This window comes from Spermophilus citellus (genome assembly GCF_964194105.1).
Source record: "Spermophilus citellus genome assembly, chromosome: 6".
NCBI classification, from domain to species: Eukaryota; Metazoa; Chordata; class Mammalia; order Rodentia; family Sciuridae; genus Spermophilus; species Spermophilus citellus.
The window spans coordinates 40,268,693-40,296,616 of record NC_138187.1 but is presented as its reverse complement, the minus strand read 5'-3'; the positions used below and the strand labels follow the sequence as shown (position 1 = coordinate 40,296,616).

Genomic DNA, 27,924 nt, shown 5'->3' with positions numbered 1-27,924 from the left:
TTCGGAATCAGGGTGATGTTGGCCTCATAGAATGAATTTGGAAGAGCTCCCTCTTTTTCTATTTCCTGAAATAACTTGAAAAGTATTGGTATTAATTCTTCTTTAAAGGTTTTGTAAAACTCCGCTGTATACCCATCCGGTCCTGGGCTTTTCTTGGTTGGTAGTCTTTTGATCGCTTCTTCAATTTCATCCATTGATATTGGTCTGTTCAAATTGTGTGTATCCTCCTGACTCAGTCTGGGCAAATCATATGACTTAAGAAATTTATCGATGTCTTCACTATCTTCTATTTTATTGGAATATAGGTTTTCAAAATAATTTCTAATTGTCTTCTGTATTTCTGTAGCATCTGTTGTGATATTGCCTTTTTCATCCCGTATGTTAGTAATTTGAGTTCTCTCTCTTCTTCTCTTCGTTAGCATGGCTAAAGGTCTGTCAATCTTATTTATTTTTTCGAAGAACCAACTTTTAGTTTTGCTAATTTTTTCAATAGTTTCTTTTGTTTCAATTTCATTGATTTCCGCTCTGATTTTAATTATTTCTTGCCTTCTGCTACATTTGATGTTGTTTTGCTCTTCCTTTTCTAGGGCTTTGAGATGAAGTGTGAGCTCATTTATTTGTTGGTTTTTTCTTTTTTTGAGGAATGACAACCAGGCGATGAATTTTCCTCTTAAAACTGCTTTCATTGTGTCCCATAGATTCCGATATGTTGTGTCTGTATTTTCATTTATCTCTAAGAATTTTTTGATTTCCTCCTTTATGTCTTCTGTAACCCATTGATCATTCAGTAACATATTGTACATTTTCCATGTGATGTAGGATTTTTCCTTCCTTCTTTTATCATTGATTTCCAGTTTCATTCCATTATGATCAGATAAAATGCGTGGTATTATCTCCACCCCTTTATATTTACTGAGGGTTGCCCTATGGCATAATATATGGTCTATTTTTGAGAAGGATCCATGTGCTGCTGAGAAAAAAGTATATCCATTTGATGATGGTTGATATATTCTATATATGTCAGTTAAGTCTAGGTTATTGATTGTGATATTGAGTTCTATAGTTTCTTTATTCAACTTTTGTTTGGAGGATCTGTCCAATGGTGAGAGAGGTGTGTTGAAGTCACCCATAATTATTTTGTTGTGGTCTATTTGATTCTTGAACTTGAGGAGAATTTGTTTTATGAATGTCGCAGCACCATTATTTGGTGCATAAATATTGATAATTGTTATGTCTTGTTGGTGAATGGTTCCTTTTAACAGTATATAATGACCTTCTTTATCCCTTTTGATTAACTTAGTCTTGAAGTCGATTTTATTCGCTATGAGGATGGCCACCCCTGCTTGCTTACAAGGACCGTGTGCGTGGTATATTTTTTCCCATCCTTTCACCTTCAGCCTGTGTATGTCTTTTCCAATCAGATGTGTCTCCTGGAGGCAGCATATTGTTGGATTTGTTTTTTTAATCCATGATACCAGCCTGTGTCACTTTATTGGAGAGTTTAAGCCATTAACATTCAGAGTTACTATTGATATATGGTTTGTACTTCCATCCATGTTTGATTGTTTATCCTTTTTTTAAAAAATTTAGTTTGTTTCTCCATGATTATCTTTCCCCTCGCCCTCTGTCTTTACTGAGGCACTTCCCACTGATGGTTTTGGTTATTGTTTTCATTTCTTCCTCGTGTAGTGTTTTGCTCAAAATGCTTTGCAATGCTGGTTTTCTGGCTGCAAATTCTTTTAACTTTTGTTTATCATGAAAGATTTTTATTTTGTTGTCATACCTGAAGCTTAATTTTGCTGGATACAGAATTCTTGGTTGGCATCCATTGTCTTTCAGTGTTTGAAATACATTGTTCCATGACCTTCTTGCTTTCAGTGTCTGTGATGAAAAATCCGTTGTTAACCTTATTGGTTTACCCCTGAATGTAATCTGTCTCCTTTCTCTTGTAGCTCTTAATATTTTCTCTTTGTTCTGTATATTGGATATCTTCATAACAATGTGTCTTGGCATTGGTCTACTGTGATTTTGTGTGCTCGGTGTCCTGTATGCATCTTCAATATGTATATCTGTTTCCTTTTTTATTTCTGGAAAGTTTTCTGTAATTATTTCATTCAGCAGGTTACTCATTCCCTTGGTTTGAATCTCTGTACCTTCTTCTATCCCGATGACTCATAAGTTTGTTTTTTTTATGTTATCCCATAACTCTTGGATGTTTTTCTCGTGATTTTTTACCAGCCTTTCTGAGTTGGCTAGACTCTTTTCAAGATGATATATTTTGTCTTCATTATCTGACGTTCTGGCTTCTACTTGCTCCACTCTGTTAGTGATACTCTCAATTGAGTTTTTAATTTGGTTTATCGTTTCCTTCATTTCTAGAATTATTGTTTGATTATTTTTTATAATCTCTATCTCCTGATAAAGATGCTTAACTTCTTCTTTTATCTGTTTATGTAATTCATTCTCAATGTGTTCTTTCGCTGCTTGAATTTGCTGTCTTGTATCCTCTTTAAGGTTCCATTCCATCTGTCTAAGGTGTTCCTTGAGTTCTTTATATGACCATTTTTCTGATGACTCTAGGTCCTCCTGAATATTTAGGCTGTCCTGCATTGTTTGTACTCCTTTTCTTCCTTGCTTTTTGAAGCTGCTCATGTTACTTCTTGTTGTGTTTGACTGCTGAGTTACTGTTTACTCCTATAAATTTATTTGATGCTTGGGAGGAAAGGTATTAGAAGGGAAGGGAAGAAGTCACTAAAGAGAATGAGAGTAAGCAGGTAGAATTCAAGGAAGGGGGGATAAGAGAAATGAAAAGACAAAAGAAGAAAAAAATAGGAAATAAAAAAAAATTTTTAAAAATAATAATAAAAAAATTAAAATTAGAAGAAAAAAAATTTTAAAAAGTTGTAAAAAAAATTTAAAAAACAAGAAAGAAAAATGAAAATGAAAGAAAAACCCAAATCAAAAAAAAAGGGAAAAGAAAAAAAGAAAAAAAAACTAATAAATGCAGTCTTAGAGTTTGATTAACTTCTCTTCCAGTAGGTGGCGCTGTGCCCACCAGGCCAAGTTTCTCCTGTCAATACGCGGGAACCAATCACTGTGCAGCAGCTCCTCCCAGACTGGGCGAGTCTCCAATCCTGAGTGCCTAGGGCCTCCTCTCGTGTCTAGTCACTTCCCACTTTTCCTCTAGCCAGGCCCCTCTCACAGGTGTCGCTCATCACAATACTGGCTACACGCCAGGTCTGCTGCTCCTGGGAGCCCTGTTTTCATGAACGACTGGGCACACTCTTCCAGTTTGCCATTCCCTCAGACCCTAAGTTTGTAGAGCTTGGGGCTGAGAATCCTCAGCGAATTTTACTTGCCCTCCGGTAGCCACGCCCCCGGTAGCTGGTGCAAGAGACCTCAGCTGTCAGCCCTGGTGGGAGCGGTAGTTCCGCGCCGCGGGTCCCACGCCACCTCTGATTCCCTCGGGCTGGCTATCGCGCTCATGGGAGAGCTGGGAGGGGCCCTTAAGGTTTCCCCGATGTGTGGAGAGGGAAGGCTAGGGAATTACACACCTGTAGTCGCAGGTTTCAATGAAGTTATCTCCTCCGCCGCAGTCTGATGACGTCAGTTCTCTGCCATGGTGGTGTCTCTTGCAAATGGCGACAGTTCGTTTCCCTTTGCCGGGCGACCAATGCAACGGGTGGGTCCTTACTGTCTCTCCCAAGCCCCGTTTCAAACCTGTGGCCACTACCTATGAAGGCTCGGTAGGCATTTACCTCCGTAGGATGAGAAGGGCTGACCAGTTGTTTCAGCCGGATGGATTAGTGCTGAGTCACAGCTGTTTGCGGGAAGCAGGCGAACGGGAGCTTGAATTCAGCCGATCTGGGCTCAGAGTGTGTTCTGAGAGGCCCAGACTGTTGGCCCCAGATCCACGTCAGCTCAGCATTGCCTAGTGATCCTGAGCAAACAGATTTAGGTTGTTTACGACTCCCTATGCCTGCACAGCTGAAGAGGTCAGAGACTTGATCTCTCCGCGCCCGCCGCCATGTTGGAATCCGAATCTTGAGTTCTTATCTGCTTGTTTGTTGCTGATTCCAGTGTCTTGTCTGCGCTCTTCCATAGGAAGAGCAGACTGGAACTTCTTTTGCTACTCTGAGATTAGAGGTCATGTGACATAAGCATCTTAATTAAAAGTATGCAGCTAGGGCTGGAGTCATGGCTCAGAGGTAGAGCGTAGCATGCATGAAGCACTGGGTTTGATCCTGAAGACCATGTAAAAGTAAAGTAAAGACATGGTGTGTACCTATAACTTAAAAAAAAAAAAAAGTATGCAGCTCAGTGGTTGTGAGTATAACCCAGTGCTATGTAGTCATCACCACCAATTCTGGAATTTTCCTGTTACCCCAAACAAAAACTTATACCTCTTTGGTCACTACTGGCCCCCAGGGCTTTGGTTTTAATTGAGGATTGGCATAGCATTACCTCGCCCCTTAAGTAGTCCTTTGAAAACTCACCTACCACTAGGACTGGTGCTTGCTAGAATTCTTGATTCTTTATCTAGAAAAATTTAAAAGGAAAGGAATAGGGCTGATCTTAAAGCTAAAGGCTCTTTGTGCGAGTGGAAACTTGAGAAGATCAAAGCACTCTGGGTAGTGCTTAACAGGCAGCAGTCTTTGCTGGGGGCAGTAGTAGAGTCAGATGATGAAATGAACTTTACTTTGTTCCAGGTGGCAGCATTCTGAGCACTCGATGCTCTGAAACATATGAAACCAAGACAGCCTTGCTAAGCCTGTTTGGAATCCCCCTGTGGTACTTCTCACAGTCACCCCGTGTGGTGATTCAGGTGAGTAGATGCTGTCTGTCTCTATGGTGGCTGAGGTCCTCCACCCAGCCTGGGCCCTGTGCAGCGGCTGGAGAAGTGCAGGGATCATGGGTAGGCAGCTCAGTGGGAGCTCATGAGGGAGTTCATGCCTGAGGGACTGGCCCCAGCACTTCCTTACTGTTTTTGTCAGCTTTTTCACTGCTGTGACTAAAAGGACCCAACCAGAACAACTGTAGAGGAGGAAAAGTTTATTTATGGGCTCACGGTTTTAGAGGTCTTCGTCTATAGAAGGCCAGCTCCATTCTTCAGGGCTCAAGGTGAGGCTGAACATCATGGTGGAAGAGTGTAGCAGACAGAAGCAGCTCCATGATGATCCGGCAGAGAAAGACTCCATTCTCTAGATAAAAAATACACCCCATCGCCACACTCCCAATGAACCACTTCCCTCCAGCCACACCCTACCCTTCAGACACCACCCAGTTAATCCTGTCAGGGGATTAATCACTGATTGGATTAGACTTTCACAACCCAATCGTTTTTCCTTTGAACTTTCTTGCATTGTCCCACACTTGAGCTTTTGGGGGACACCACACATCCAAACCTTAACACATTGATTCCTTTGTGCCACCACCTAGGCACCTCCCTGTGTTCAGCTGTCCTGAGGCTCCTCTGAACTTTTGGCCATTGGGGAATTTTTGGCTGCTTCATCACACAGGCATAATTGATTACATCTTTGGTGATTATCGACCAACTCAATCATCAGCACTTCCCCTTTCCAGGGGAAAAGGAAGGGACCCTTTATAGGCACACACTGAGCCACCTTTCTTTCCCTGTTTCTCTTCTGATTTGTTCATGACATTTTTTACCATGCAAAAGTCCTTATTATTTTTATTTTAGTATTAGCATTGTTTTTTCTTAATGCTTCTGTTTTTTAAGAGGTTAAAGGCTGATTCAGACTCTGAGTTCTCGTGTTTTGCCTTTCCCTAGCCTGACATATATCCAGGTAATTGCTGGGCATTTAAAGGCTCCCAGGGGTATCTGGTAGTTCGGCTGTCAATGAAGATCCATCCCACCACATTCACAGTGGAGCACATACCAAAGACACTGTCACCAACTGGCAACATCTCCAGTGCCCCCAAGGACTTCGCAGTCTACGTAAGTGCACCCCGCTGCTGGGGCATTTCCCTCTCTGGAAATTTCCCAAAGATGAATGACCCAAAGACTGATGGCAGCTCTCCTCTGCCTTCTCCCTCTGCCCTTCAGAAGAATTAGTACATTCAGTGTTTTGGGAACATTCTGACACTTTTCCAGGGAGGGGCACTCATGAGTAGCACAGCAGTCAATGTCCAGTTCACATGCCGGGTTCATCTGACTGGGTTAGATGTGCCTGCCTTTGAGAGTGGGGTTCTCCAAGTGTCTGTTCACCTAAGAAGGAAGTTCGTGAAAGAAGCCTCCATGCAAGACAATTTGCCAGGGAGAGTTCCACTTTATTGCAAAAGGCTGTGTGCTGGGCTGGGGATGTGGCTCAAGCGGGAGCGCGTTCGCCTGGCATGCGTGCGGCCCGGGTTCGATCCTCAGCACCACATACCAACGAAGATGTTGTGTCCGCCGAGAACTAAAAAATAAATATTAAAAATTCTCTCTCTCTCTCCTCTCTCACTCTCTCTTTAAAAAAAAAAAAAAAGGCTGTGTGCTTTTATAGATCTAAGGAGAGATGGCAGGGCTTAGATAAATGGCAGGCCACCCGTTTATTGGCAAGTTCTTCCAGATATCAGTTCCAGAGCCCAGGAATTAGTTCTTATTGGGGCTAAGGTTCCCTGCCAGCGAGATTTGAAATATTGGCACCAGCGGGAGAGTTCACACCCGCAGGAATGGAAAAAGGGGAAAGTAGGAAGAGAAGGTCCTTAGGCGCCATGTTAGGGTTTTTTTCTGGGGTGCCGCTGCCGTTATACTTTTCCTAACAGTTCGGACCATGATGTGGTGTTGAAGCAAGTGAATGATGAACAATAAAGCAAATTTTCTTTCTTTACTTTTAAAATTTATAGAAATAAATGATATAGAATTTGGAAAAAAGCCTGATGTATTGGCCCACACTGTAATCACAGTGAGTCAGGAGGCTTGCAAGTTCAAGGCCAGCCTCAGAAACTTAGTGAGACCCTCTCAACATAAATAGGCTGGGATATAGTTCAGTGGTAGAGCACCTCTGGGTTCAATCCCCAGTACAAAAAAAAAAAAAAAAAAAATTCAAAAAGGGTACCCACAACTCCAGCACCTAGAGAAAGCCACCATTACCATTGTGACTTCCTCCCCTTAAAAATATATATATATATATATTTTAGACATTACTATTCATAAACTTTTGTTTTCTGCCATAAAAAAAAAATCAAAATTTTGTCACAAGCATCTCTCTATGACAATTAAGAGTCTCCAGGCATCTATAAGTACAGGAGAATGCTGCCCCAGCTGAGCCCATGGACTAACCCTTTGGTGGCATGAGTGCAGTGGCTTCTGTCTGCACTTGTCCTCACATTAGATGCTCAGGGCTTAGTAAGAGTGCAGTCAAGGTATGGGGAAACTGCACCAGCCCGTCTCCTGTCTCTGCCAGCCCTGAGCAGAGGTGTGTTCTTCTGGTAACTCCATTCTGGAGATCACACCCTCTCCTTAGTCACTATGTCACAGGTAAGACTCCTATTATCACTCTCAGTTTTTATGTAGTTGCTCATGGCCTGTAATTTCTTTCATGGCATTTTTTTATACCTACAAAATCCTTCCTCATTATGAAACAGACATCAAATAGTCATTTATATTTTTTTATTTTTTATTGTGATAGAATGTATATAAACTTATCCTTAAATTGGTGTCTCCTTGGGCTCATGGGAGCCTAGAGTTCCCACTGGTGAGGGCAGCTGTGAGTGTGGTCTGTGTCATTGGACAGTCACATCTCTGCTACCTGCAAACGCCTCCTGCTGGCCTCAATCTTCCCCATCTGTATTATGGGAGCAGTCACACCTGGCTCGGAGGGTGGCTCTGGTTGAAAGCCCATGACAAAAGCTTCTAGATAGGGCTTCAGTACTGCTTATGGAGGTGAAGTGACACAGTCACTTCTGTTGATGACTGCTGTTTCTGTTGATGACTACCTGGTCTTGTTTTCAGGGTTTAGAAAATGAGTATCAAGAAGAAGGGCAGCCTTTGGGACAGTTCACATATGACCAAGAAGGGGAGTCACTGCAGATGTTCCATGCTCCGGTAAGGACTGGTGCCATGTCCCCTCACCGTCTCTGTCACTGGGAACAGTCTTGTTCAGGGGCACATAAGGATCAGCTTTGGCAGGAAATCAACCTGTACCTCCCAGCTGTAGTGAGCTGTGTGCAGGTGCAGGTATTGGTGGTGACAGCAAGACAGTCTGTGGCTGGTTGGTTCTGAGAATCTCCCTGAATTTATGATTTAGAAAGTTCATACTGAGAATTCTAATTTCCAAAGGCTGTTTCCTGTCAGATAGCATACTAGGAGAAGTGTTGGTGTCAGGGCTCTTAATCTGAAGTAAATGTGTTTTTTCCCATTTCAGGAAAGACCTGACAAAGCCTTCCAAATACTGGAACTCCGCATCCTCTCAAACTGGGGCCACCCTGAGTATACCTGCCTGTATCGGTTCAGAGTTCACGGAGAACCCACAAAATAAAGGATTCCCTAGTTTTGTATATGCTTGTATATACCAGAACTGCCAGAAACACTGGATCCTTGGGGTGAGGGCATGCATAGAACAGTAACATGTCAGCCCTACAATCAGCATATGCAGTGGCAAAGGACCTGCATGGTGAGTCCTCGAAAGCACTGCATGCCATGTGCGTGGTCCACGAAGACTCCGTGGTGGGTTCTCTGGAAACTCATTTGAATGTATGGTTCTCAAAGACACTCATTTTATTTGGGGGATTTGTTTTTTAATATAAGCCCTTTAAATTCTTGATATCAGGAGCAAAGCAGGTGGAGTTGACAGGTTTGTTGGACCTTTAGGAGTGCAGACACAGTCCATCTGTCAAACCCACACATGTTCTTTCAGGGAAAACCATCTCCTAGTTTTTGGATTCTGAAACTTCCACCAGGTGGGTTCCTTGTTTCAGCACTTGGGTTCCCCAGTTGCATAGGGGCCGAGACGTGTCCTGTGCCTCCTTGGTGCTGAGCAAGACAGAGTGTTTTTCTGCTGAGGGTGGGAGCGTGACCAGAAGGGGGGCAATTTGGGTCCCAACCAACATCATAAATGGAAGAGCTCAGGAGGATGTTGCAGTTGAAATTCACAGCATGGACAGCAACTAAAAGATCTCACCTTCTATTGTCCTTGGGCTGTGTTTTGAGTTCTGCTGAAGGGGCAACACTAAGGCCCCTGACCCTCCAGGGCATGTCACCATTGCTGTGGAGTCCAGTCTTTCCTATGGCAGCACTGTTTACTGGCTCTCAGTGGGGTTTGCCTTTTATCCAACTGTCAGCTATTCTCACTTGATTCTTGTGAGACTTCTTTTGGTTATAATTAATATTTAATACTACAGACTATTTTATGAGCAGACTTTATAATGGAGATATGTACAAGGCACTTCAAGTGTTAGATGTTTTACTTTAAGAATTATTTACATTTTGTTGGTCAAGACAGCCTTGGCACACCATAAATGCTGTACTTTCAGAAAAAGCATGGCGGTGCTCACTGGTCTCTGGAGTTATGTGAGGGCTGTACAGTCCTCAAGTACTTCAGCCACATAGATCTGTGCTTCTCCGAGAGTTGAACCAATGCCCATGCAGCTAGGTTGGGTGAAATGTGTACAGATGTTTCCTATATTATAGGTACATATATAAGTCAAATTTCCTATATAAAGCTAAATTTGGAAGTTGGGGTGGAGATATTTTGAATATTTATTTTTAAAGATGCAAGATAGGACTTTGTGCAATGTATTTTTGTAAATGCTTTTCAAAATATTTGTTTTTGGTAGTGTTTCTTTTGCTGCCACCAAATTGATAAGATGCTATTGAGATGTTTAAAGAGTTTAAATTTTTTAAAGTGCATGTGATATTTCAAATGAGTAATAAACAGTATATTTCCTTTCTCAGTTTGCTTTCTCTCTACCCATGAGGTGTGGGAAGGGTCTGTGTGCTGAGAGTGAGAGCTCGGGTGCTGCAAGCACTGGCTGTGTCCTTCAAGGCCTTTAGTCTACAGGTTCTCAGGGCACCTCTTCCTGCTTAGGGGAGTCCAGCTGGAAAGCAGATACAGGGTAGATAAGAAGGTGCTTAGGCACTGGGGTATGGCTCTGGTGGCACAAATGCCTAGGCTGTCTGAGACCCTGGGTTCCATACTTAGCACCACAAAGAGATACTCAAGTGAGATCATTGGGAAAAGAGGGCTTGCTCTCCCCGAGAAGCGACCTGCCACTCAAGGTGCGTGCTGCAAGTGACCCTGGGGACTCATCTCTTGCTTTTACACAAGTGGCAGCATACTCACCACACTGTTTGCACCTTGCTTTCTTCCAGTTATCAAATATACTTTGGAGATCATGTACCAGTGAAGAATTTGTTTTAACAAGTTCTTTGAAACCTTTTGGTTTCATTGTATATATTGTGTTGATTCTACTATTCAACTTATGGATATCAGTTTCCATTTCCTTGCTATTATAAACAATAATACAGTAGCTTTGATTTTCACTTCCAATTACCCATGGCTAATTGAATGAGTAACTGGGGTTAAGCAATTCTGGTTCTTTTAAGGATCTATAGAAAGTAGTTCTCACATTGTACACACTGTCCTGAGGTAAGGACCCATTCCATTTAGTCCCATCCAGACCCAGTTGTCCCTTGTTCCATTTCCCCACACTGTGACTGCTTCTGGCTGATTGGTTATGGAGTGATTATCAGGAGTGTTGTCACATCACAGTGCTTGTGTTCAGGTGATCTTTAGGTAGTGGTGCCACATCACAACAAGCCTGTATCACGGCTCCTTGCTTTCACCTTGCTGGCACTGCATCATCCCATATCCCCACAAGAAGGGTGAGGACAGCACAAGCAGACACATGAGAGTGAGCCCACATTCATGTACCTAACTCCCAGTGCATTACTGTAATTGAGCTCTTTTGTTAGTAATCTTTTACTGTGCGTAATTTTAAAAAAATTAGTTGTAAATGGACACAATGTATTTTCATGTATTTTTTAATGTGGTGCTGAGGATCGAACCCAGTGCCTCACAAATGTGAGGCAAGTGCTCTACCACTGAGCTACAGCCCCACCCATAGGAGAAAGAGAGAGAGAGAGAGAGAGAGAGAGAGAGAGAGAGAGAGTGTGTGTGTGTGTGTGTGTGTGTGTAAAAACAGTTATTATGCTGGGCGCAGTAGCACATGCCTGTAATCCCAGTGGCTGGGGAGGCTGATTGCAGGATTGTGAGTTCAAAGCTAGCCTCAGCAAAAGTGAGGTACTAAGCAACTCAGTGAGACCCTGTCTCTAAAGAAAGCACAAAATAGGGTTTGGGGATGTGGGTCAGTTGTCAAGTGCCCCTGAGTTCAATCTCCTGTACCCACCTACCCCCTCAAAAGAAAGCACAGTTCTTGTATAGGGTTCTGCCTGCATTCCAGCACCCCCAAGTCTTGAGCCAGCCCCACAGTAAAAGGCTCATGTACAGCTAAAGGTCCCGCTGGACCCTTCACCACACAGCTTAACCCATGGCCAAGCCACCCTATCCCATCTGCCTCTGCTCTAATCCATACCTAGGTCATCCTGTCTCAGCTGTCAACCACTGTAATGCCTGGCCAGGGCACCGTGTCTGGCTGTATCACCAGGAATCGCCAGTGCACCTCAGACAGACCCTTGCATCCCCTCTGGAGCAGGTGTGAAGGCTGTTCATCTTGGTCCCCGAATAATAGATTTCCTAGCAGGAAAGCCCAAGACAACCTCTCAAATATTCCAAAAAGGTTTTAAATCACTGTCAACATGTTTGAAACGCCCCCTGCCCAGGACCGATGAAGGGCGACTGCTTGGCTCCACCACGGGAAGCTGGGGTTGGACCTATCGCGCTGCAGAGGCCACCACCCGGCCAGTGACCATGCCGCGGTTCGCGCGCATTGTGTAGTGAGCAGCGCCCCGCCCGGACACGTGGCCACCCTGGGCACATGGCAGAGGTTCTGGCCCCACCCCGCTTGCGTAGCACCGCCAGCGGTCACGTGGCCACCTGCAGCCCCGCCCAGGGCACATAGCACGAACCTAGGCCCCCGCCTCGCGATCACGTGGTTGCCTACAGCTCCACCCAGGACACGTAGCCCCGCCCTGCTCACGCGGCCGCCCGTAGGCTCCGCGGCCCCTCCTCAGTCACGTGTCGCCCGCAGCCGTCGACCCGCGCGGCTCCTCGCGGCCACCGTAGAGGGCGTCGGGCGGGCTCAGGGACGGAAGCCGAGAGGCGCCGCCGACCGCGCCTGCGACAGCGTCAGCCCTGCGCGGAACGCCGGCCCATGGCGGCGGCGGCGGCAATGGCGGAGCAGGAGGGGGCCCGCAACGGCGCCCGAAACCGCGGCGGCGTCCAGCGCGTGGAGGGCAAGCTGCGCGCCAGCGTCGAGAAGGGCGACTACTACGAGGCGCACCAGATGTACCGGACCCTCTTCTTCAGGTGGGCGCGGGCGGCGGCTTGCCGCCGAGGCCCCGCCCCCGCCACCCATTGGCCGTCCCGCGGCGCCCCGCTCCTCGATTGGCCGGCTCAGCTGCCTGTCGCGACGGCTGGAGAGGGGGCGGCGGGCTCCGGGCTCCGGGCTGCGCGGCGCGGCCTGCCCTGTGCCGCCTCCTTTTCCCTTCCCTGGCCTTCGCTTCTCTTCTTCCCCTTCAGAGCCCTACGTCTTCCTTCCTGGGTTTCCCTGTCCGCTTCCCCCGTGTGGTTTACCCACTTCGGTCTCCGCCTTCCCTGGCTTTCTCCTTCCCGGTCTCTTTCCCTTCTCTGGCCTCCTTCTCGGGTCTTCTCTTCCCCAGCCTCCTCATTCCCTTTCCCTGCCCTCTTCCCCAACCTCCCCCTTCCCCTTTCTCGGTCTCTCTTTCCTGGGCCCAGCCTCTCTTTCCTGGCCTCCCCTTCAGAGCCTCCTTTTCCCTCCTTCCCATACCCTTTCCGTCCTCATTTTCCCCAGTCTCCTTCCCTTCCCAGCTTTCTCCTCCCCTTCCCCCAGCCTCTAGCCTGGCCCTGCACCCTGTCCTTGTCACCCTGTTCCTTTTCATAGATAGGTTGTGTCCTAGAGCTGTTTCTCTAGAGCGGGCCTCTCAGGCAGCCTTCTCTGCGGGCAATCACGGCCAGGATTGCCTCACAGAGAACAGAGGCCCTGGTGACCCGACGTGTGGTTAGGCCGGTGCTGTTGAGACAGTAACCACTTCCTGTTTGGGGGACTCCCAGTTGTACATTCCTCTGCTATTGGACTGGTCATTAGGCCTGGGCATGTTTGTTGATAGCCTTGGCCTGAGCCTGCCATGTGCTGTGGCTTTATTACTAACTTCAGGGCAGGACTGCCCTGTCCAGTAGTGAAGGCTGTGGGTCTAGCCTTGACACTTCTTAGGCCTGCAATTTTCTTTTAATAGACTTTGCATCTTAGAGCAGTTTTAGATTCATAGCGAAATTGAGCAGAAAGTGGTTTCTACTGCCCACCCCTCAGGCCAGAGCTGCCACAGTGGGGTGTTTTCCAGTTACCCCTCCTGTTCTGTGGGTTGAACAAAGGTGCTGGGACAGTGGTTCCTCAGCCTAGTGCCTTCTTTTGGTCCTGGGATCATCTTAAGGGCTCTCTGGGACCTTTCTCTTACATTTGGGTGCACTCAGTTTTGCACCACCCAGCAAGTGGGTGGACACAGTGGGAGAAGACAAGATCCAGGCCAAGTGTGGGAGTCCTCCGCCCTGGGCCTTGCCCTGTGCCCCAGGATAGAGCCCTGCCTCTCTGTCTGCCCACCAGCTTGCAGTCTGGGTGAGGCCCTGGCACCTTGTTTTCAAAGATTTTTTCATTTGTTTCTATCCTGTGTTGCCAGGATCAGAGGCCTTGAGTTTAATTGATTTCTCTAGGCTTAGGGAGAAATATTGGCCTCTCCTCTATGATCTCAAATGGCCTGAAAGACAGTCTTGTTCTGGAATTTTCTGGGTATTAAACCCTGACACACTATAAATACAGACCAGTCAGGTTGCATCTAGTTTTGTAATTGTGCTATGAATGCCTTGCTTTTTGAAATCTGTTGTTTGCTTTAGGAAGAGACTTGTTCTTCCCTTTAGTTTTACCATGGTAAATTCTACCAAAATGAGACCTGCACGCTTGGTAGTCACAGGGGCAAGTTTAACAAAGTTGAGCTGTCACTAACTGCATTTCCAAAAGCTCTGAGTTGTCACAGCCCCTTTAATCTGACTGTTGAAGGATCAGCCAAAAGCAGCAGGTGCTAGCATTGACTGGGGCCTTCTACGCTGATGGTCAGTTCCAGCCACACATCTGTGCACACTCATAGCACTTAGAATTCACCCTGACCTTTGGTTTTGGGGGGAATTTGTGTATGAATATTTGCCCAGTGACTAATAAGTAAAAATGGGTCTTTTCAAAAATAGGCACTGCATTCCTTTGTTCTGAACCAGCCCTGCCTGTGACTAGAGATTTGTTTAACTTAGTGTTTATTCCATGAACCTCTTGGTCCAGGGTGTGTCTCGGTGACAAGATGGTGACAGGTGAGCTCTGCAACCTTGCTGCCTCTGGGATGCTCCTTCTGGGACCAACCTGCTAGGAATGGTGAGGCAGTGCAGTGAGTGAGTGCCAAGCCCAGGGCCACCCTTCCTCTGGGGCCCAGGGAGTGTTACAGAGCCTCCCTGAGCCTTGGCCTCCCTGGGTCACTCCATTAACCCCACCCAGGAGGCCCAAGCTGGGAAGACTATGGGTATTTGGCTGTGGGAGAAGTCAGAATCCCCAAATCATGGGTTGGGGTTGTGGCTCAGTGGTAGAGTGCTTGTCCCTCTACAACTGGAGAAAAAAGAATCACAAAATTATACTAGTTTTTCAGTGTCTAGTAAATGTCTGCATATTTACATTTAAGTATTTACATTACAATTGGATGAACTTTGACATTTGAACCAACCCAGGATGCTTCCAGGAGCAAGCTGTCAGTAGTTTCTCCTCTGCCTTTGTGAGGCCTTTCTCCCCACCCCCACTCCCATCCCCTGGGGCAGCTCCCCTCTAGTCTCTGCAGGTGAAATTGCATTTTCTGAATTCTATGGAAGTGGATTCATAGTACACACTCTTTTTTCTTTTTTTTTTTTTTTTTTTTTCTGGTGTTTGTATATATATGCACACAATTTTTTAAATTTACTCAGCATAATTGCTTTGAGACTGACCTGGGTTGTAGGTCTTTGGTATTGCTTTATGATATTCCTCTGTGGATGTCAACACACTGTTTTGATTCAGTTAGAGCCTACATCAGGTGCGAGGATCGGGAAGAATAGGCAGCCCAGCAGATGGTGTCTGTCCAGCAGATATTGGGTGGTTCACCTGGGCACCTTGAAGCAGTTTCTTTCTAACTCAGTTTCATGTGGGGCTGTTGGGGGCAGCTCCCTGTGTCTCTTCAGACCTCTCTGCCTGGTGAGAGGGGGAGTAAATTTTGCAGGCCTCTTGGATTATTAGCACCTGCAAAGTCAGGAAATTGTGTCTTTGAGGACAGCTTTCCCAGAGTGCGGCCTTCCTGTGTCTAGGATCTTCACTGCGGCCTCAGTGCTTGTAGATTTGCTTTCAGGTTGTGGTTGAGAGGCTGACCGGAGGCCATGACCTTCAGTTGCATCCCACCTGTGTGGTTCCTGTCTCCCCTTGGCCTCAAGGAAAGTGGGCCGTCCTTCTGCCATTTTTCCTGAGAGTTGTTTGGATTGCTAATTGTGGCCTGTAGCCCTCCTGTGTTGCCTCTTAAATCACATAAATGTTGAAAATGGAAATCCAGAGTGAACGTCTGCACACACAACCTCATGCGGGAGGCAGCTGCACCCTGGCAGTTCAGGTGTTGGGCTTTGGGGCTTCTGGGCTGCCAGCAGGCGCTGGCGGTGCTTCCTTCTGCTCTCCGGTGAGCATTTTGGGGGCTGGGCAAACCATGAGTTCCACCTGTATTTACTGATACCCACAGGTGTTTATCCCTAGTGTTAATGCTTGAATTTCTGTGTACTGCTTTTTTAAATAATAAGAGCAAAATGAAACAGTTCTTGCACAGCTCTGTTGGTCTTTGGATAAGATGCTGCTGTTCATTTTTGACTGACAGAACACACCAAGATGGACCAGCTTGGAGTGTTCACCAACAATGCCAAGTCCACCTCTAGCGTGGGGTGGTGTTCTTGGCATTTGTGTGATGTCAACATTGCTCAGCGTGTAGAGGGCAGGGCTGTGTGGCATGCATCCTGGGAAGGCCAGCTGCTCTCAGCAATCCGTGGCCTAGGGGGCCCCCACCCTACTCAGTCACGCAGACACAAAAATCCCTCTCAGTTCCCAGCATTCTGCAGTGGAGAAAGACCTTCATTCTTTTTTTTTTTTTTTTTTTTAATTTTTTATTTTTTAGCTATAGGTGGACACAATATTTTATTTTATTTTTATGTGGTGCTGAGGATTGAACCTGGCGCCTCACGCATGGTAGGCGAGCGCTCTACCTCTGAGCCACAACCCCAGCCCAAGACCCTCATTCTTAAGGTTGACTGAGACTTTGTTTTTTTTTTTTTTTACCAGGTTTCCTTGACGTGGCAACAGGTGATTTCTGCGGGATGGGGGTGATGGTGGATGGTTCTGATCCTGTGCACACAGATCCCTGTTACCTGGTCACCTCTGCCCTCCATGAGTTCCTGGAAGGCAGGTGGCTGCAAGAGCCCAGGCTGCTGCAGGCCAGGCCAGGCCAGCCAAGGAATGCTGCTATGGTCACCAGCAGCCCCGAGAGGCAGACAGACTCCTTTATCTCAGGAACTTGGCTCGTTTGCCTCTCAGGGAACTCTTCATCTGCATTTCCAAGAGGTCATCTCTTGTTGGGCCTCAGAAGAGTCTAGAAGGCTGTAGACCAGTGTCTGCCATGTGGTTGATGGGGTTTCATGTCCCTGCAGATGGCCGTGCAAGGCTGCTGCTTTTGACCACAGAACATGTTTTCTGAAATGCTCTGTAGCTTTCCTAATCAAGGAAGGTCTGGGTGCTGGAAGGCTCATGACTTCTCTGCTCAGGGAACACCTGGAAGGGTGACCACACTTGGGAGTAGCACTGATAAGACAGATATGTGTGGCCGGTGGGCTGACTGAAGGCTTCCTTGTGGGGAGTAGGCTTTGCCTGCTGGCCCCACCCCAGCCCTGCAAGGTGGGGTCTCCTGCTGGGACCTGTCCCCTAAGAACTGTGGTGTGCTAGCTAGGGTTTGGCTATGGGCCTTTTTTCCTGTGGCTGATGGATAGCAGACTATGCACTCCGACTCCTCTGTACTGGGGATGGTGAAGTCACACTCCCAGACAGGAGCACTGCTTGTCTCTCCTGTCTGAGGCCCTTCACTACTGCTTGAGGATCTTGTATAATTTGGATTGGTTTTGAACACAGCTTTATCCCAGGGGGCTTGGGCTGAGAGGCAGTGTGTTGACTCGTCCTGTTGTTTTCTGATGATAAGACACTGATGGCAAGGAAGTGAGATGTCCCAGCATCACCTGGCTCAGGCTATCTGTGTCCCTCCACACCATCCAGTGTACAGACCCCTTCACCCTCTCTGTTGACAGCATCATTCTGGCCACTCTGTCCTCTGTCCCCTGTCCCTGTACAGTGAAGAAACCAGCTCTTCCCAACCTCCTGCACTGTGAGAGGGCATGTGCTCACAGCAGGTTGAGGACACCCACACCATGTGACACATGGGCGGTGGGATGCCACCAAGCAGGCTTTTGAGGACGCTGGGCTGGCCCGTGACTGGATCTGAGTGGGGGCAGATGTTGGTGCAGTCACAGTTGTTATTTTCCCCAATAGGACCCTGTCCTGGAGCCCCACTGTCCCTCAGCTTTCAGATGAATGGCATCTGTCTCCCCTACTTTGTGGAGCCCCTGCACAGGCAGGCCTGCACTAGAAGATGGAGTCAGGCCCTGCCTCCACCCTCACTGGGTCCCTCTGCCAAAACTCCTAGCTGCTTGAAGGAGGGGCTGCTTTTTGCCTCTTGCCAGGGGGCCTGCTGTGCCCCTCTACTGGCAGCCTGTGCTGTTGGAGGAGAAGCAGCTGGGCCAGGGCACAGCTCCCTCTGGGGAGGGCCTGCCTGGTTTCCCTTCTCCATGGATGATTGGGCAAACCTCAGCATAAACGTCCACAGCCCACCAGTGAGCACGCATCTGTAGGGTTCACATCCTAGGCTCCCTGCTCACGCTTTCCTTCTCTTTGCAGGTACATGTCCCAGAGCAAACACGCAGAGGCCCGAGAGCTCATGTACTCAGGAGCACTGCTCTTCTTCAGTCACGGCCAGGTAAGGGGTTTCGCCCCTTCCTATGTGCTCTGCTCTTCGTGGGAGAGTTGAGGGGGGAATGGCCAAAAAAAGGCCTCGGGACATCCTTGGCTCTGGCTGCAAGTAGAAGAGGGTCCTCTGCCCCTGACTGCAGATGCTTTACACTCGGGCCTGTTACTATGGGCCACTCGTGGCTGGGTGCAAACCTCTGGATTTGTGGGTGTTGGGGTGCTACGCTGTACATGTAATTTTTTTAAAAAAAAATTAGTAGTAGATGGACACAATATCTTTATTTTATTTATTTATGTGTTTATTCTTTATGTGGTGCTGAGGATTGAACCCAGTGCTTTCATGTGTGCTAGGCAAGCAGTCTACCACTGAGCTACAACCCTAGCCCTGCACATGTGATTTTGATCTAAACAGCTCTCTCCATTTTTTTATGTGCTTCTGGGCTGAGAGCTCTATGACTGGGCTGCATGGCTGAGTGGTCTGTTCCTGTTGGTGCTGGTGTGTTCACGACTGTAGTGCGTTCATGTCTGTAGGAGGAGCACCACCAACCAATCAGCCTTGTCTGTACTGTTCTGAATGACTCAGGTCTGTTTCTAACTTTGTGAGTCTTGCTCATTTGTTTTGTAGCAAAACAGTGCTGCAGACTTATCTATGTTAGTCTTGGAGTCCCTGGAGAAGGCAGAAGTGGAAGTGGCTGATGAACTGCTGGGTGAGGACCCCTCTTTCAGGCTGCCCCATTGTTCTGATGTAGCCCCTCCCTAGGCACTTCATCCCCTTCAGTGCCCACGTGTGGGTCTCTGGTGTTCTGGGGCTTATCTTGTTGTGGAGGTAGCTCCTGCCCAGTTGCAGTGGCCATGCCCACCCAGCTGGCCTGCTCCACATGCATGGGCACATAGCAGGACATGTAGAGCATGATGAGGTCCTGACCCTGCTGTGGCAGTCAGAGAGGTGGGTGCCCTGTGACCAGAGACCAGGCTTGTTGGTCTGCCCTATGGGTGAGCGTGCAGTTGGTAAAGCCCTTCTGGGACCTTATGGAAGATGAGAGAGACCCCACTGCCTCTCCTGCTCACATGGCTGGAGGAGGGGACACTGGACCCCTGTCTGCTGCAAAAGCCCCTCCCTAGCTTGTTTCAGGGCTAGCTCTTCACCACAGCCCACCCTTCCTAGCATGACCCAAGTAGATCACGAAGATGCAGCCCACCCTTCCTAGCATGACCCAGGTAGGTCACGAAGATGAAAGGTACTTGTCCTTCCTTGTGGCATTCTGGGGCATGCAGCATTAGCAGACAGGGGTCAGTTGGAGTGGCTCTGGGTAGCCCTAGAACCCACAGGACACACATGGTGGACATCATCAACTCATCAGTGGCCTCTTTGCTTTCTTTCAGGTTTTTTTTTTTTTTTTTTTTTAGTTGTTGATGGACCTTTCTTTTATTCATTTGTGGTGCTGAGAATCAAACCCCATGCCTCACACATGTGAGGCAAGCACTCTACCACTGACCACAACCCCTGCCCTTCTTTGCTTTCTTTTGAAGTTATAAATAAGTTATGTTATTTTTTTGGTACCAGGGATTAAACCCAGGGACATTAACCACTGAGCCACATCCCCAGCACCCTGCCCCCTTTTTTTTAATCTTAAGACAGTCTCATTAAGTTGCTTATTAGTGCCTTGCTAAATTGATAAGGCTGGCCTCAAACTTGAAATCCTCCTTCCTCAGACTCTTGAGTTGCTGCCATTATAGGCATGAGCCTCTGCATCCAGCTGGAGTTAAATAGTTTTTTTAAATTTGTTTTTCCAAGATGCATAATACAAAGAACAGCATTATGTTCCCTCTGTTTTTTGAGGGTTTTGGTTTTTTTATTTTGTTTTATTTTTGTCCTGGGGATTAAACCCAGGAGCATTCTGCCACTGTGCCATACCCCCAGTCCTTTGTATTTTTTATTTTGAGACAGGGTCTGGCTAAATTGCCCATACTGGCCTCAAACTTGGAATCCTTTTGCCTCAGCCTCCCATATCACTGAATTACGGTTGTGGCCGCTGCCCAGTTCCCTCATGTTCCTTGGGATGAGGATCTGTTTGTGTTGTTTTCAGAAAATCTGGCTAAAGTATTTAGTCTGATGGATCCAAATTCTCCGGAGCGAGTGGCTTTTGTGTCCAGAGCCCTGAAGTGGTCCAGTGGAGGGTCCGGGAAACTGGGCCATCCCCGGCTCCACCAGCTGCTGGCCCTCACGCTGTGGAAAGGTAGGCCTGGGGTCCTCCACCATCAAGGGGTAGGCAGCTCTGCAGCAAGGCTGGCCACTTGCCTCCCCTGGCTAGGCCAGTCGTTTCTGCCCTGTACTGAGCTGCCCAGTGGAGCTGCACTGCTCCGGGCAGCAGCAGGACACTAGGCCTGCTCTGCCATCTTTTCACGCTCTAATCTCCAGCCCCTACAAACACTCAGATCCTTGCTTAGACCGCCTGTCCCTCCCACTCTTTCTCCTGCAGCAGCCCTCCATGGCCTCATTCTTTGGTTCTTTTCTCAACAGTTCTTTTTCTGATGAAGTGTTTGTGGCATTATTTGGCCCGTAGGGTGGGATCTTGGGTGTTTTCTTTCGGGCGGTCAGTGTCTGTGCTCCAAGTCTCTGCTCAGGTACTGGAAGAAGCCCTCAGTAAAGGTTTTCTGTGATCTGAATGACAAATTTGCCAGGTTATGACAGGCTTCCTCCTCGGTGGTGTTCCTGGGGACAACTGGTATCTAGGGCCCTGGTGCTTTGGCTCTCTAGGCCTTGGCCTGTGACTGTCGACATATGGGAAGGCTACACTGGCCGGCAGTGGAGATGGCAGGGTACAGAGCAGCTCTTCTGAAGCCCTGGGGATTCAGGGCCTCTTGGGAACAGCTGCAGTCTAGTGAGTGGCACAATCATTGGATAGGTGGGTGTCAACCACCTGGGCTGCATTCTGCCCTTTCATCTACCAAGCAGACAAATCTGAGTGTTCACCATGGGCCAGGTCCTATTGGGAAAGGGAATTGGCAGCCCCTGCCTGCCAGGCACTGGTAGCCCTGGCTGGAGGAGGCACCAGTGTCCCCTGTGTGGCAGGGGGAAGCAGAGTCTAGAGACCCGCCTGAGAACAAGCCAGTGTTGGTGACTTCCTCTGGTGGTGGGGTGAGGTGCTTGTCCCTAGGTCATGGTGGCTCTGCAGTATACTCAGCACTTGCTGGGAACAGGACCAGCTCAGTGGGGCTGCTGTCCCCACAGTAAGCAGCGTCACTATGTTAACAAGAATTGACTTCAGTGCTTGGGCTTCGGTATGCAGTAATCTTCTCATGTGGATGTCCAAATCCAAAAGGTCACCTTGGAAGATTGCTCGGGGGTCCAACAAGGGACAGTAGAAACCTGACTCCTCCTAGTTCTGACTTCCGTGAAGGCAGCTTGGGGGGATAGGGATCCAGAGTCAGTCCCTTTGAGGTGGGTGGGAGAGTGGCTCTTAGGATGGTACCAGGTCAGAGGTGGGAAGGGGGCTCTTATGAGTCGAGGTTAGTAAGCCCAGAGTGGAGTGGAAGGGAGTGTGAGCAGGTGTTAGAATTGGGTAACCCAACCGGTGTGGTGGGGCATGCCTGTAATCCCAGCAGCTTGGGAGGCTGAAGCAGGAGAATCACAAATTCAAAGCCAGACTCAGCAATTTAGTGAGGCCCTAAGCAATTTAGTGAGATCCTGTCTCAAACAAATAAAAAGGGCTGGGGATGTGGCTCAGTGGTTAGGCACTCTTGGGTTCAATCCCTGGTACAAAAAAAGAAAAAAAGAATCAGGTGACCCACAGGGTCTTTTGTGGTATCAGGGATCTATGGGAGAGAAGGGCTTCAATGTTCTATTTTGTAAGGGCTCAACTTTCAGGGTGTTTTTTTTTTTTTTAAAAGGTTTTTTTAAGTTGCTAGTTTGGTTTTGTTTTGTACTGGGGATTGAACCCATGGGGCACTTAACCACTGATCCATATCCCCAGACCTTTTTATTTATTTTGAGACAGGGTCTCACTAAGTTGCTGAGGCTGGCCTCGAACTTGGGATACTCCTGCCTCAGCCTCCTGAGTCACTGGAATTACAGGTGTGCACCACTGCGCCCGTCTTAAGGTGCTTGTTTATAAAAGAAAAGCAGTGCGTTGGCAATCTTCACAGTGCCTACCCAGAAGCATCCGTCAATCAGGCACCTTCAAGTAATCAGATGGATCAAATATTAGTCATTTTTATTGTCCCACCTCATGTGCATCTATGTTGATGGGAGCAGCTTCACACAGCTTGGAGAAATGAGGTCTTGCTGGGGCAGCCTTCTGCTCTTCAGCTTTCTGCATTTGTTCTTTGAGCACAAGGAAGTTGGGGTGTTGGTGTGAGTAGCCCTGTTGTGGTCCGATGAGCCTTATCACTGGTGTTCACCTGGGTCGCTGTGCGTTGGGGTGTGCACGTGGAGCACATTTGGGGAGCAGGGAAAGTGGAGCCTTCAGCAGTCTCTGTGACATGTCTGTCTCCCTTTTTTTCTTTCCGCTTTGCAGAACAAAACTACTGCGAGTCTCGGTATCACTTCCTGCACTCTACTGACGGCGAGGGCTGCGCTAACATGTTAGTGGAGTACTCCACTGCCCGGGGCTTCCGCAGTGAGGTGGACATGTTCGTGGCCCAGGCGGTGCTTCAGTAGGTATTCAGTATGGCTTTGTGGTGTCGGTACCCTGCTTCCAGAGGTGGCCTCAAGTGGGCCACAACATCCTCTGACTGTAACATGCCTAGAGGGAGTGTAGGGTTTGCAGGAGCTGACCACTGAGCTCACTTGTCACCTGTGACCACTGTGTATAGGAGTTGTTGAGGTGTCATAAACTTGGAGAAGCAGGAGCACGCTTTCAGGGGCTGTCTTCACGGCTGTTTCCTTGAGTCTCAATCCCTTTAGCGTGTGGACAGGCTGCACCCTCCTCTGCCAGGAGGGCCTGTCATCTGCTCTGCCAGGCCTGCCTGTCCCATCGCTGATCTTGAAAGTATTGAAACTTGTACTAGAGCTGACAGAGCCTTCCAGCTGCTCACTGACACAGGACACGTCAGCCAGGAACTGTCCCTTCCAGACTCTCCCTGTGATCAAGTTCAACTGCATCTCCGCACAGGTGGCTCAGAGGCCCACAGGTGCTTTAACGTCATCCACAGCTGCAGAGCCCTGCCATGCACTTGTCATTGTTGACATCTATGACTTTAAAATGAGTCGTTTAGAATCTAAGATTCCCTGACCCAGCTTGGCCGGGCATGGCGCAGTATCCTCTCGGGGCTGGGCTTGACCCTGGTTCACTGCCTCTGAGTTCTTTCTCCCTGACCTCTCGGGAGCTGCCTGAGGGGTGTCCTTCTTGAGTGGAATCCAGGTGTGTCCGACACCCCACGAAGCATCAGACTGTGGGCCACTTGGGACCTGGGTGCTTACACATGCTCTGATGCACAGGTGTAAAGAGGCCACGCTCCACTGGGTTCAGCAGATGTGGGCTCAGGTTCTGGCCCCATTTCTTAGCCTTTTGACCTTCAGCAGCTGAGTCTCCTTCCCAGGCTTAATATGCTTCCCGCATAAGTGTAAAAACCCATGGCGTTGGTGAACTTGAGGAACAGCACCAGGATGCAGTCCTGCCTGACCCCTTGGCCACAGCTGTGGTGCCCTCTAGATCCTGCCAAGCTGTACCCTTGCTGGTGAGGACCGAGGTAGCAGCGCACGGGATGCACGCCCTCCTAAGCATCCATAGAAACCAGTCTTCCTGCAGTATTCCCACCCACCAGCATGTTCTCATTTCCAGGTTTCTCTGTTTGAAAAACAAGACTAGTGCACTGGTGGTCTTCACAACGTACACGCAGAAGCACCCGTCGATCGAGGATGGACCGCCATTCGTTCAGCCCCTGCTCAATTTCATCTGGTTCCTGCTGTTGGCCCTGGAAGGGTGAGTCTGGCTGCCGTGTGCACGGGTGGGGCCTGGGCAGGGCTGCACGTGCTGCTCACTGGGACACACATCTGGTTGTCTGGTGTCGTTGTAGCGGCAAGCTGGCCGTGTTCACGGTGCTGTGTGAGCAGTATCAGCCGTCCCTCCGGAGGGACCCAATGTACAACGAGGTAAGGACTCTTCACTGTCAGGCTTGAGGCAGCTGCCGAGAGGAGGGAGCCTTAGTGCGTGGGTGGCCCCTGGGGACCTCGAGGGCTGGGGTGGCTCTGCCAGGCCTACAGGCTCAGTGACCCACTACTGCTCTGCCTCTTGCAGTACCTCGACAGGATAGGCCAACTCTTCTTTGGCGTGCCGCCCAAGCAGACATCCTCCTACGGAGGCTTGCTAGGTAAGCTCTGCGGCCTGCAGTGGGCTCCTCGCCGGCCCCCTGCTGGCCTGCTTCTGAGTCCTTGGCATAATTTCACAATTGAGCTGTGAATGGCTATCTGCAGGGCACCCTCTCCAAGGGCTGCAGTGGAGGCCACCTCCTGACTTGCCACTGAAAGTCGGGCAGTCTGCACCCAGGCAGGCTGGACTTGTGAGTGCGCCTGTGGGGCGAGGCCGTTCAGTGCTCTGTCAGAGCGTGGCTTATAATCCTGATACTGGAAGTGTTTTAATTTTACTTGAAGAGTGAATCACATTTCACAGGGTTCAGAAGTACAGAGTGCCCGCGTCCCTTCGGCTCCGTGTTTGGTCTCCTGCCGGCAGGCAGCCCGGCCATTTCACTCCCGGCAGAGGCAGCTGTGCAGGTGCCGGGACACACACCTGCTGTCACTCACCTCGCAGGTGGCCGCAGGCCGCACCTCACATGTTCTACTTGCCAAAGCGCGCACCACATGATGGTTAGGCCCCATGTGCACATAACTGTGTCGGGCAGCATTCCTATGTGACTGTGTGACCATCATGCCACATGCGCTGGCCAGCACACGTGTGGCTCGGATGGAGACTGCCTAACTGCTCCAGGGCCAGGGCTTCTTGGGAGACGCCGCTTCATGTTCGTTTTCCCTCCATGACGGGCGCGCTTTTCTCCTTCCCCTTGGCTCTCGTCTGTCTGGAGTGGAGTTCTGCCTTTCCCTCTGGCCTTCAGCCGTGTGTGTTGACCATGGCGCGTGGGAGGCAGAGCCCTGCTGTCCATGCTGGGCCCCTGTGGCATGGCACCACGTTGCCCATCGTGGCCTGGGCCAGGAGGTAGCATGTCACATGCACGTGTCTCAGCTTGGGAGCACAGTGTGGTTCCCTGTCCCTCAGGCTGTTTCTGCTGCACTCCTGGCTCCACACTGTCCCCAGCCACGCAGTCAGTGTGCAGTCCTGCCGAGGCGGAGCTGGAGGTGCGAGGAGCCTGCCTTAGGCTGTGGTTCACTGAGGACTGCAGAACCTCTGGTTTGCACTTTGCCCCTCATGGGGTTGAGGGGACTTCTCAGACTGAGTTTGCAGTTAGATGTGGCACCTGTTGGTAGTGATGGCATGTGCAGGTGACTGAGAGTAGCCTTTGAGGCTCTGCTTTGTTTCTGGGGTGCAGTGTGTGGCCACTGCGCAGCTTTCTCCTGGCTGAACAGTCAGCCCATGACGTCGCTGGCGGACTGCTGTTCCCCGTTGGTGGATGCTTCGGGTTTCCCATCACAGTTCACACGCAGGCCTGAGCACTGTCACTGCACATCAGCACTGCGTCCTTGGGGAACCTTCATGGGGTTCCTGGGCACAGGCTCACCAGGCTCTGCTTGTCCCCCACAGCATGCTGGAGGCCTGGCACAGCCAAAGGCTTCTGGGGGCAGGGCCAGCAGCCGCGTGAACCCGTGCCACTGTTGCCACACTGTCTCTCCTTCCAGGGAACTTGCTGAGCAGCCTCATGGGCTCCTCGGAGCAGGAGGAGGGGGAGGAAAGCCAGGATGACAGCAGCCCCATCGAGCTGGACTGAGCTGCCGGCCTGCATGGAGACGCCCACGGTCAGCACCACCGGACAGTTTCAGGAGCCAGGCCCAGAACGTGGCTCCTCACACCCAGCAGGCTCCTGTTCTGTGGTTGGCGGGGCTGCCTGTGTGGCGTCTGTCCCTATTTATGTAAGGTGGCTGAGGGCTGCACAGTCCGCCTGATGCTGCGTGGCCAGGACTTGAGACTGAGGCCCAGGCTTCTGCGGGCGGCCGTGTCCCTTCAGCTCAATCACAATAAAGCGCAGGCCTTGCTGCGGCGTCCCTCTGCCATCCTTGTCTGTGGTTCCTTGGGGAGGGCTGCGGGATGACAGGCAGCCTATCGTCAGTGACTAGACCGATTGCGCCCAGCATCCCCTCTCCGGGCGCCCAGCACAGCCTGTGGCATGCAGAGGAGGCAGTGGCCACCAAGACGGGGACTGAGTCAGCCTCCTGAGGGCCTGTAAACGTGCGCGGGTTTCTCGTATATCTTTTATTGTTTTGAACACGGGGTAGTTTTGCAATCATGGTGTACTTGCCCCTCACAGATGGGACGGGTGAGCTGTGGGCTCCTTGCAGCTTGGGTAGCAGCTGGCCATACCGATGCTTGCATGGTCCTTGGCCGTGGCTGTGGCCCTGGTGGTGCCCTGACATGGCCAGCAAAGCTCCTCTGTGCAAGTCCCGAGCCACAGCCCTGCTGTTCTCGCAGGCACCGTGCTGCCTCTCCAGAAACGCCCTTTTAAAGAGGGGCGCTGAGAACTTTCCACGTCCTTTGTGATGCAGTATTTATTTTTATTGGATGATGGATTTCTTTGACCTAACGTTTCAGGTTTTAACCAAATAAGCAGTCCAGGAATGAGCAAGTCTGTCCTTTATCACTTATAATATTTCACATGTTACCAGTATAATTATAAAGGGAAACACTTTATTTTTTCACGATTAAGAGTTGTAGATTAATACACAGTGATCCTGCATGGGAAGAAGGGAGATGTACGTTATTTACTGTAAAAATGGAATTTAAAGGAAGGCTTGTCAATTGTTGAGTATAAATAAATCCTTTATACTGGGCTTTGCAGCGCTGGTCCTTTCTGAATGAGCTCTGGGGGCCGGTCATGGGGCTTGCTGTGGGGTCTCGGAGTCCAGCCCCCCACCTGCTGGTGTAGGGCCTTGGGTGGGGTGGGGTGGGTCCACTGTGGCCCTTTGCTGCTCCTGGCCCTCCCCTGCCTTGGGTTGTCCAGAGCCTTTGTGGCTCTTGATGTCTGAGCCAGGCCTGTGAGCCCCCCCCCCCCCAGGGGGCGGGGTGGTGGCGTGTGCCGTCCGAGCACCTGCCTGGGTTAGTCCAGGGCCTGTGTGCAGAAGTGGCCAGTATCAGGAAAGTGTCAGAATCCACAGGCTCTGACTGTAGATGTAAACGTGTGGTTTTATGAAGTCACGCGCACCAGGTGTGGGCCCCACAGCTTCAGTGAGCAGGCCCCTTGGTGGCAGGGAAGTGGACTGTGCTGTTCCACTGGAGCCCATTGCTACAGGTACCAGGAGGGAAACACCAGGGGTTGTCAGTGGGGGCAATCCTGAGGGAGTCCCAGAGGTCGGGAAGGAAGTCACAAGATTGGCATGTGATTGACGATTTGGAAACAGTTTGAGCACAATTCAGATTTTGTTTTAGGTGAATCCGGAGAATGCCCAAGGTGTGCACCTGTACACACCTTTGCTATGCCACCCACCTCCCGTGGGCCTCCTTCACACAGACCTCAGGACCGACCAAAGTAGTGTGCTGTGCTTACTGTGGCATTTGCTGTATGCCCATGACACTC

At 49.4% G+C, this 27,924-nt stretch overlaps 2 protein-coding genes across 13 annotated transcripts in view; both read left to right on the top strand.

The window, feature by feature from the left end:
- The window catches only part of SUN1 (Sad1 and UNC84 domain containing 1), a 49,035-nt gene extending 39,138 nt beyond the window's left edge, over positions 1–9,897 (top strand). For all 11 annotated transcript variants that reach the window (XM_081299267.1, XM_081299266.1, XM_081299274.1 and 8 more), the window contains 4 exons: positions 4,710–4,825; positions 5,792–5,959; positions 7,958–8,050; positions 8,370–9,897. In XM_081299267.1, the coding sequence (XP_081155393.1) occupies positions 4,710–4,825; positions 5,792–5,959; positions 7,958–8,050; positions 8,370–8,483 (491 nt within the window). In that variant the 3' untranslated portion in view covers positions 8,484–9,897. The remainder of the gene's footprint in view (positions 1–4,709; positions 4,826–5,791; positions 5,960–7,957; positions 8,051–8,369) is intronic.
- A 2,279-nt stretch (positions 9,898–12,176) lies between these two features.
- Positions 12,177–27,181, top strand: GET4 (guided entry of tail-anchored proteins factor 4). Of its 2 annotated transcripts, none has more exons than XM_081298421.1 (9): positions 12,177–12,431; positions 18,178–18,256; positions 18,872–18,953; positions 20,334–20,483; positions 22,764–22,902; positions 24,030–24,170; positions 24,265–24,340; positions 24,486–24,558; positions 25,458–26,000. In XM_081298421.1, exons 1-9 carry the CDS (start codon positions 12,277–12,279, stop codon positions 25,664–25,666), a joined length of 1,104 nt encoding a protein of 367 aa, XP_081154547.1. In that variant the 5' UTR covers positions 12,177–12,276; the 3' UTR covers positions 25,667–26,000. The 2 variants fall into 2 exon arrangements, with proteins under 2 accessions (XP_081154547.1, XP_081154548.1); XM_081298422.1 differs by lacking the exon at positions 25,458–26,000 and adding an exon at positions 26,036–27,181 and having other exon boundaries at positions 12,179–12,431.
- Positions 27,182–27,924: the final 743 nt, after the last annotated feature.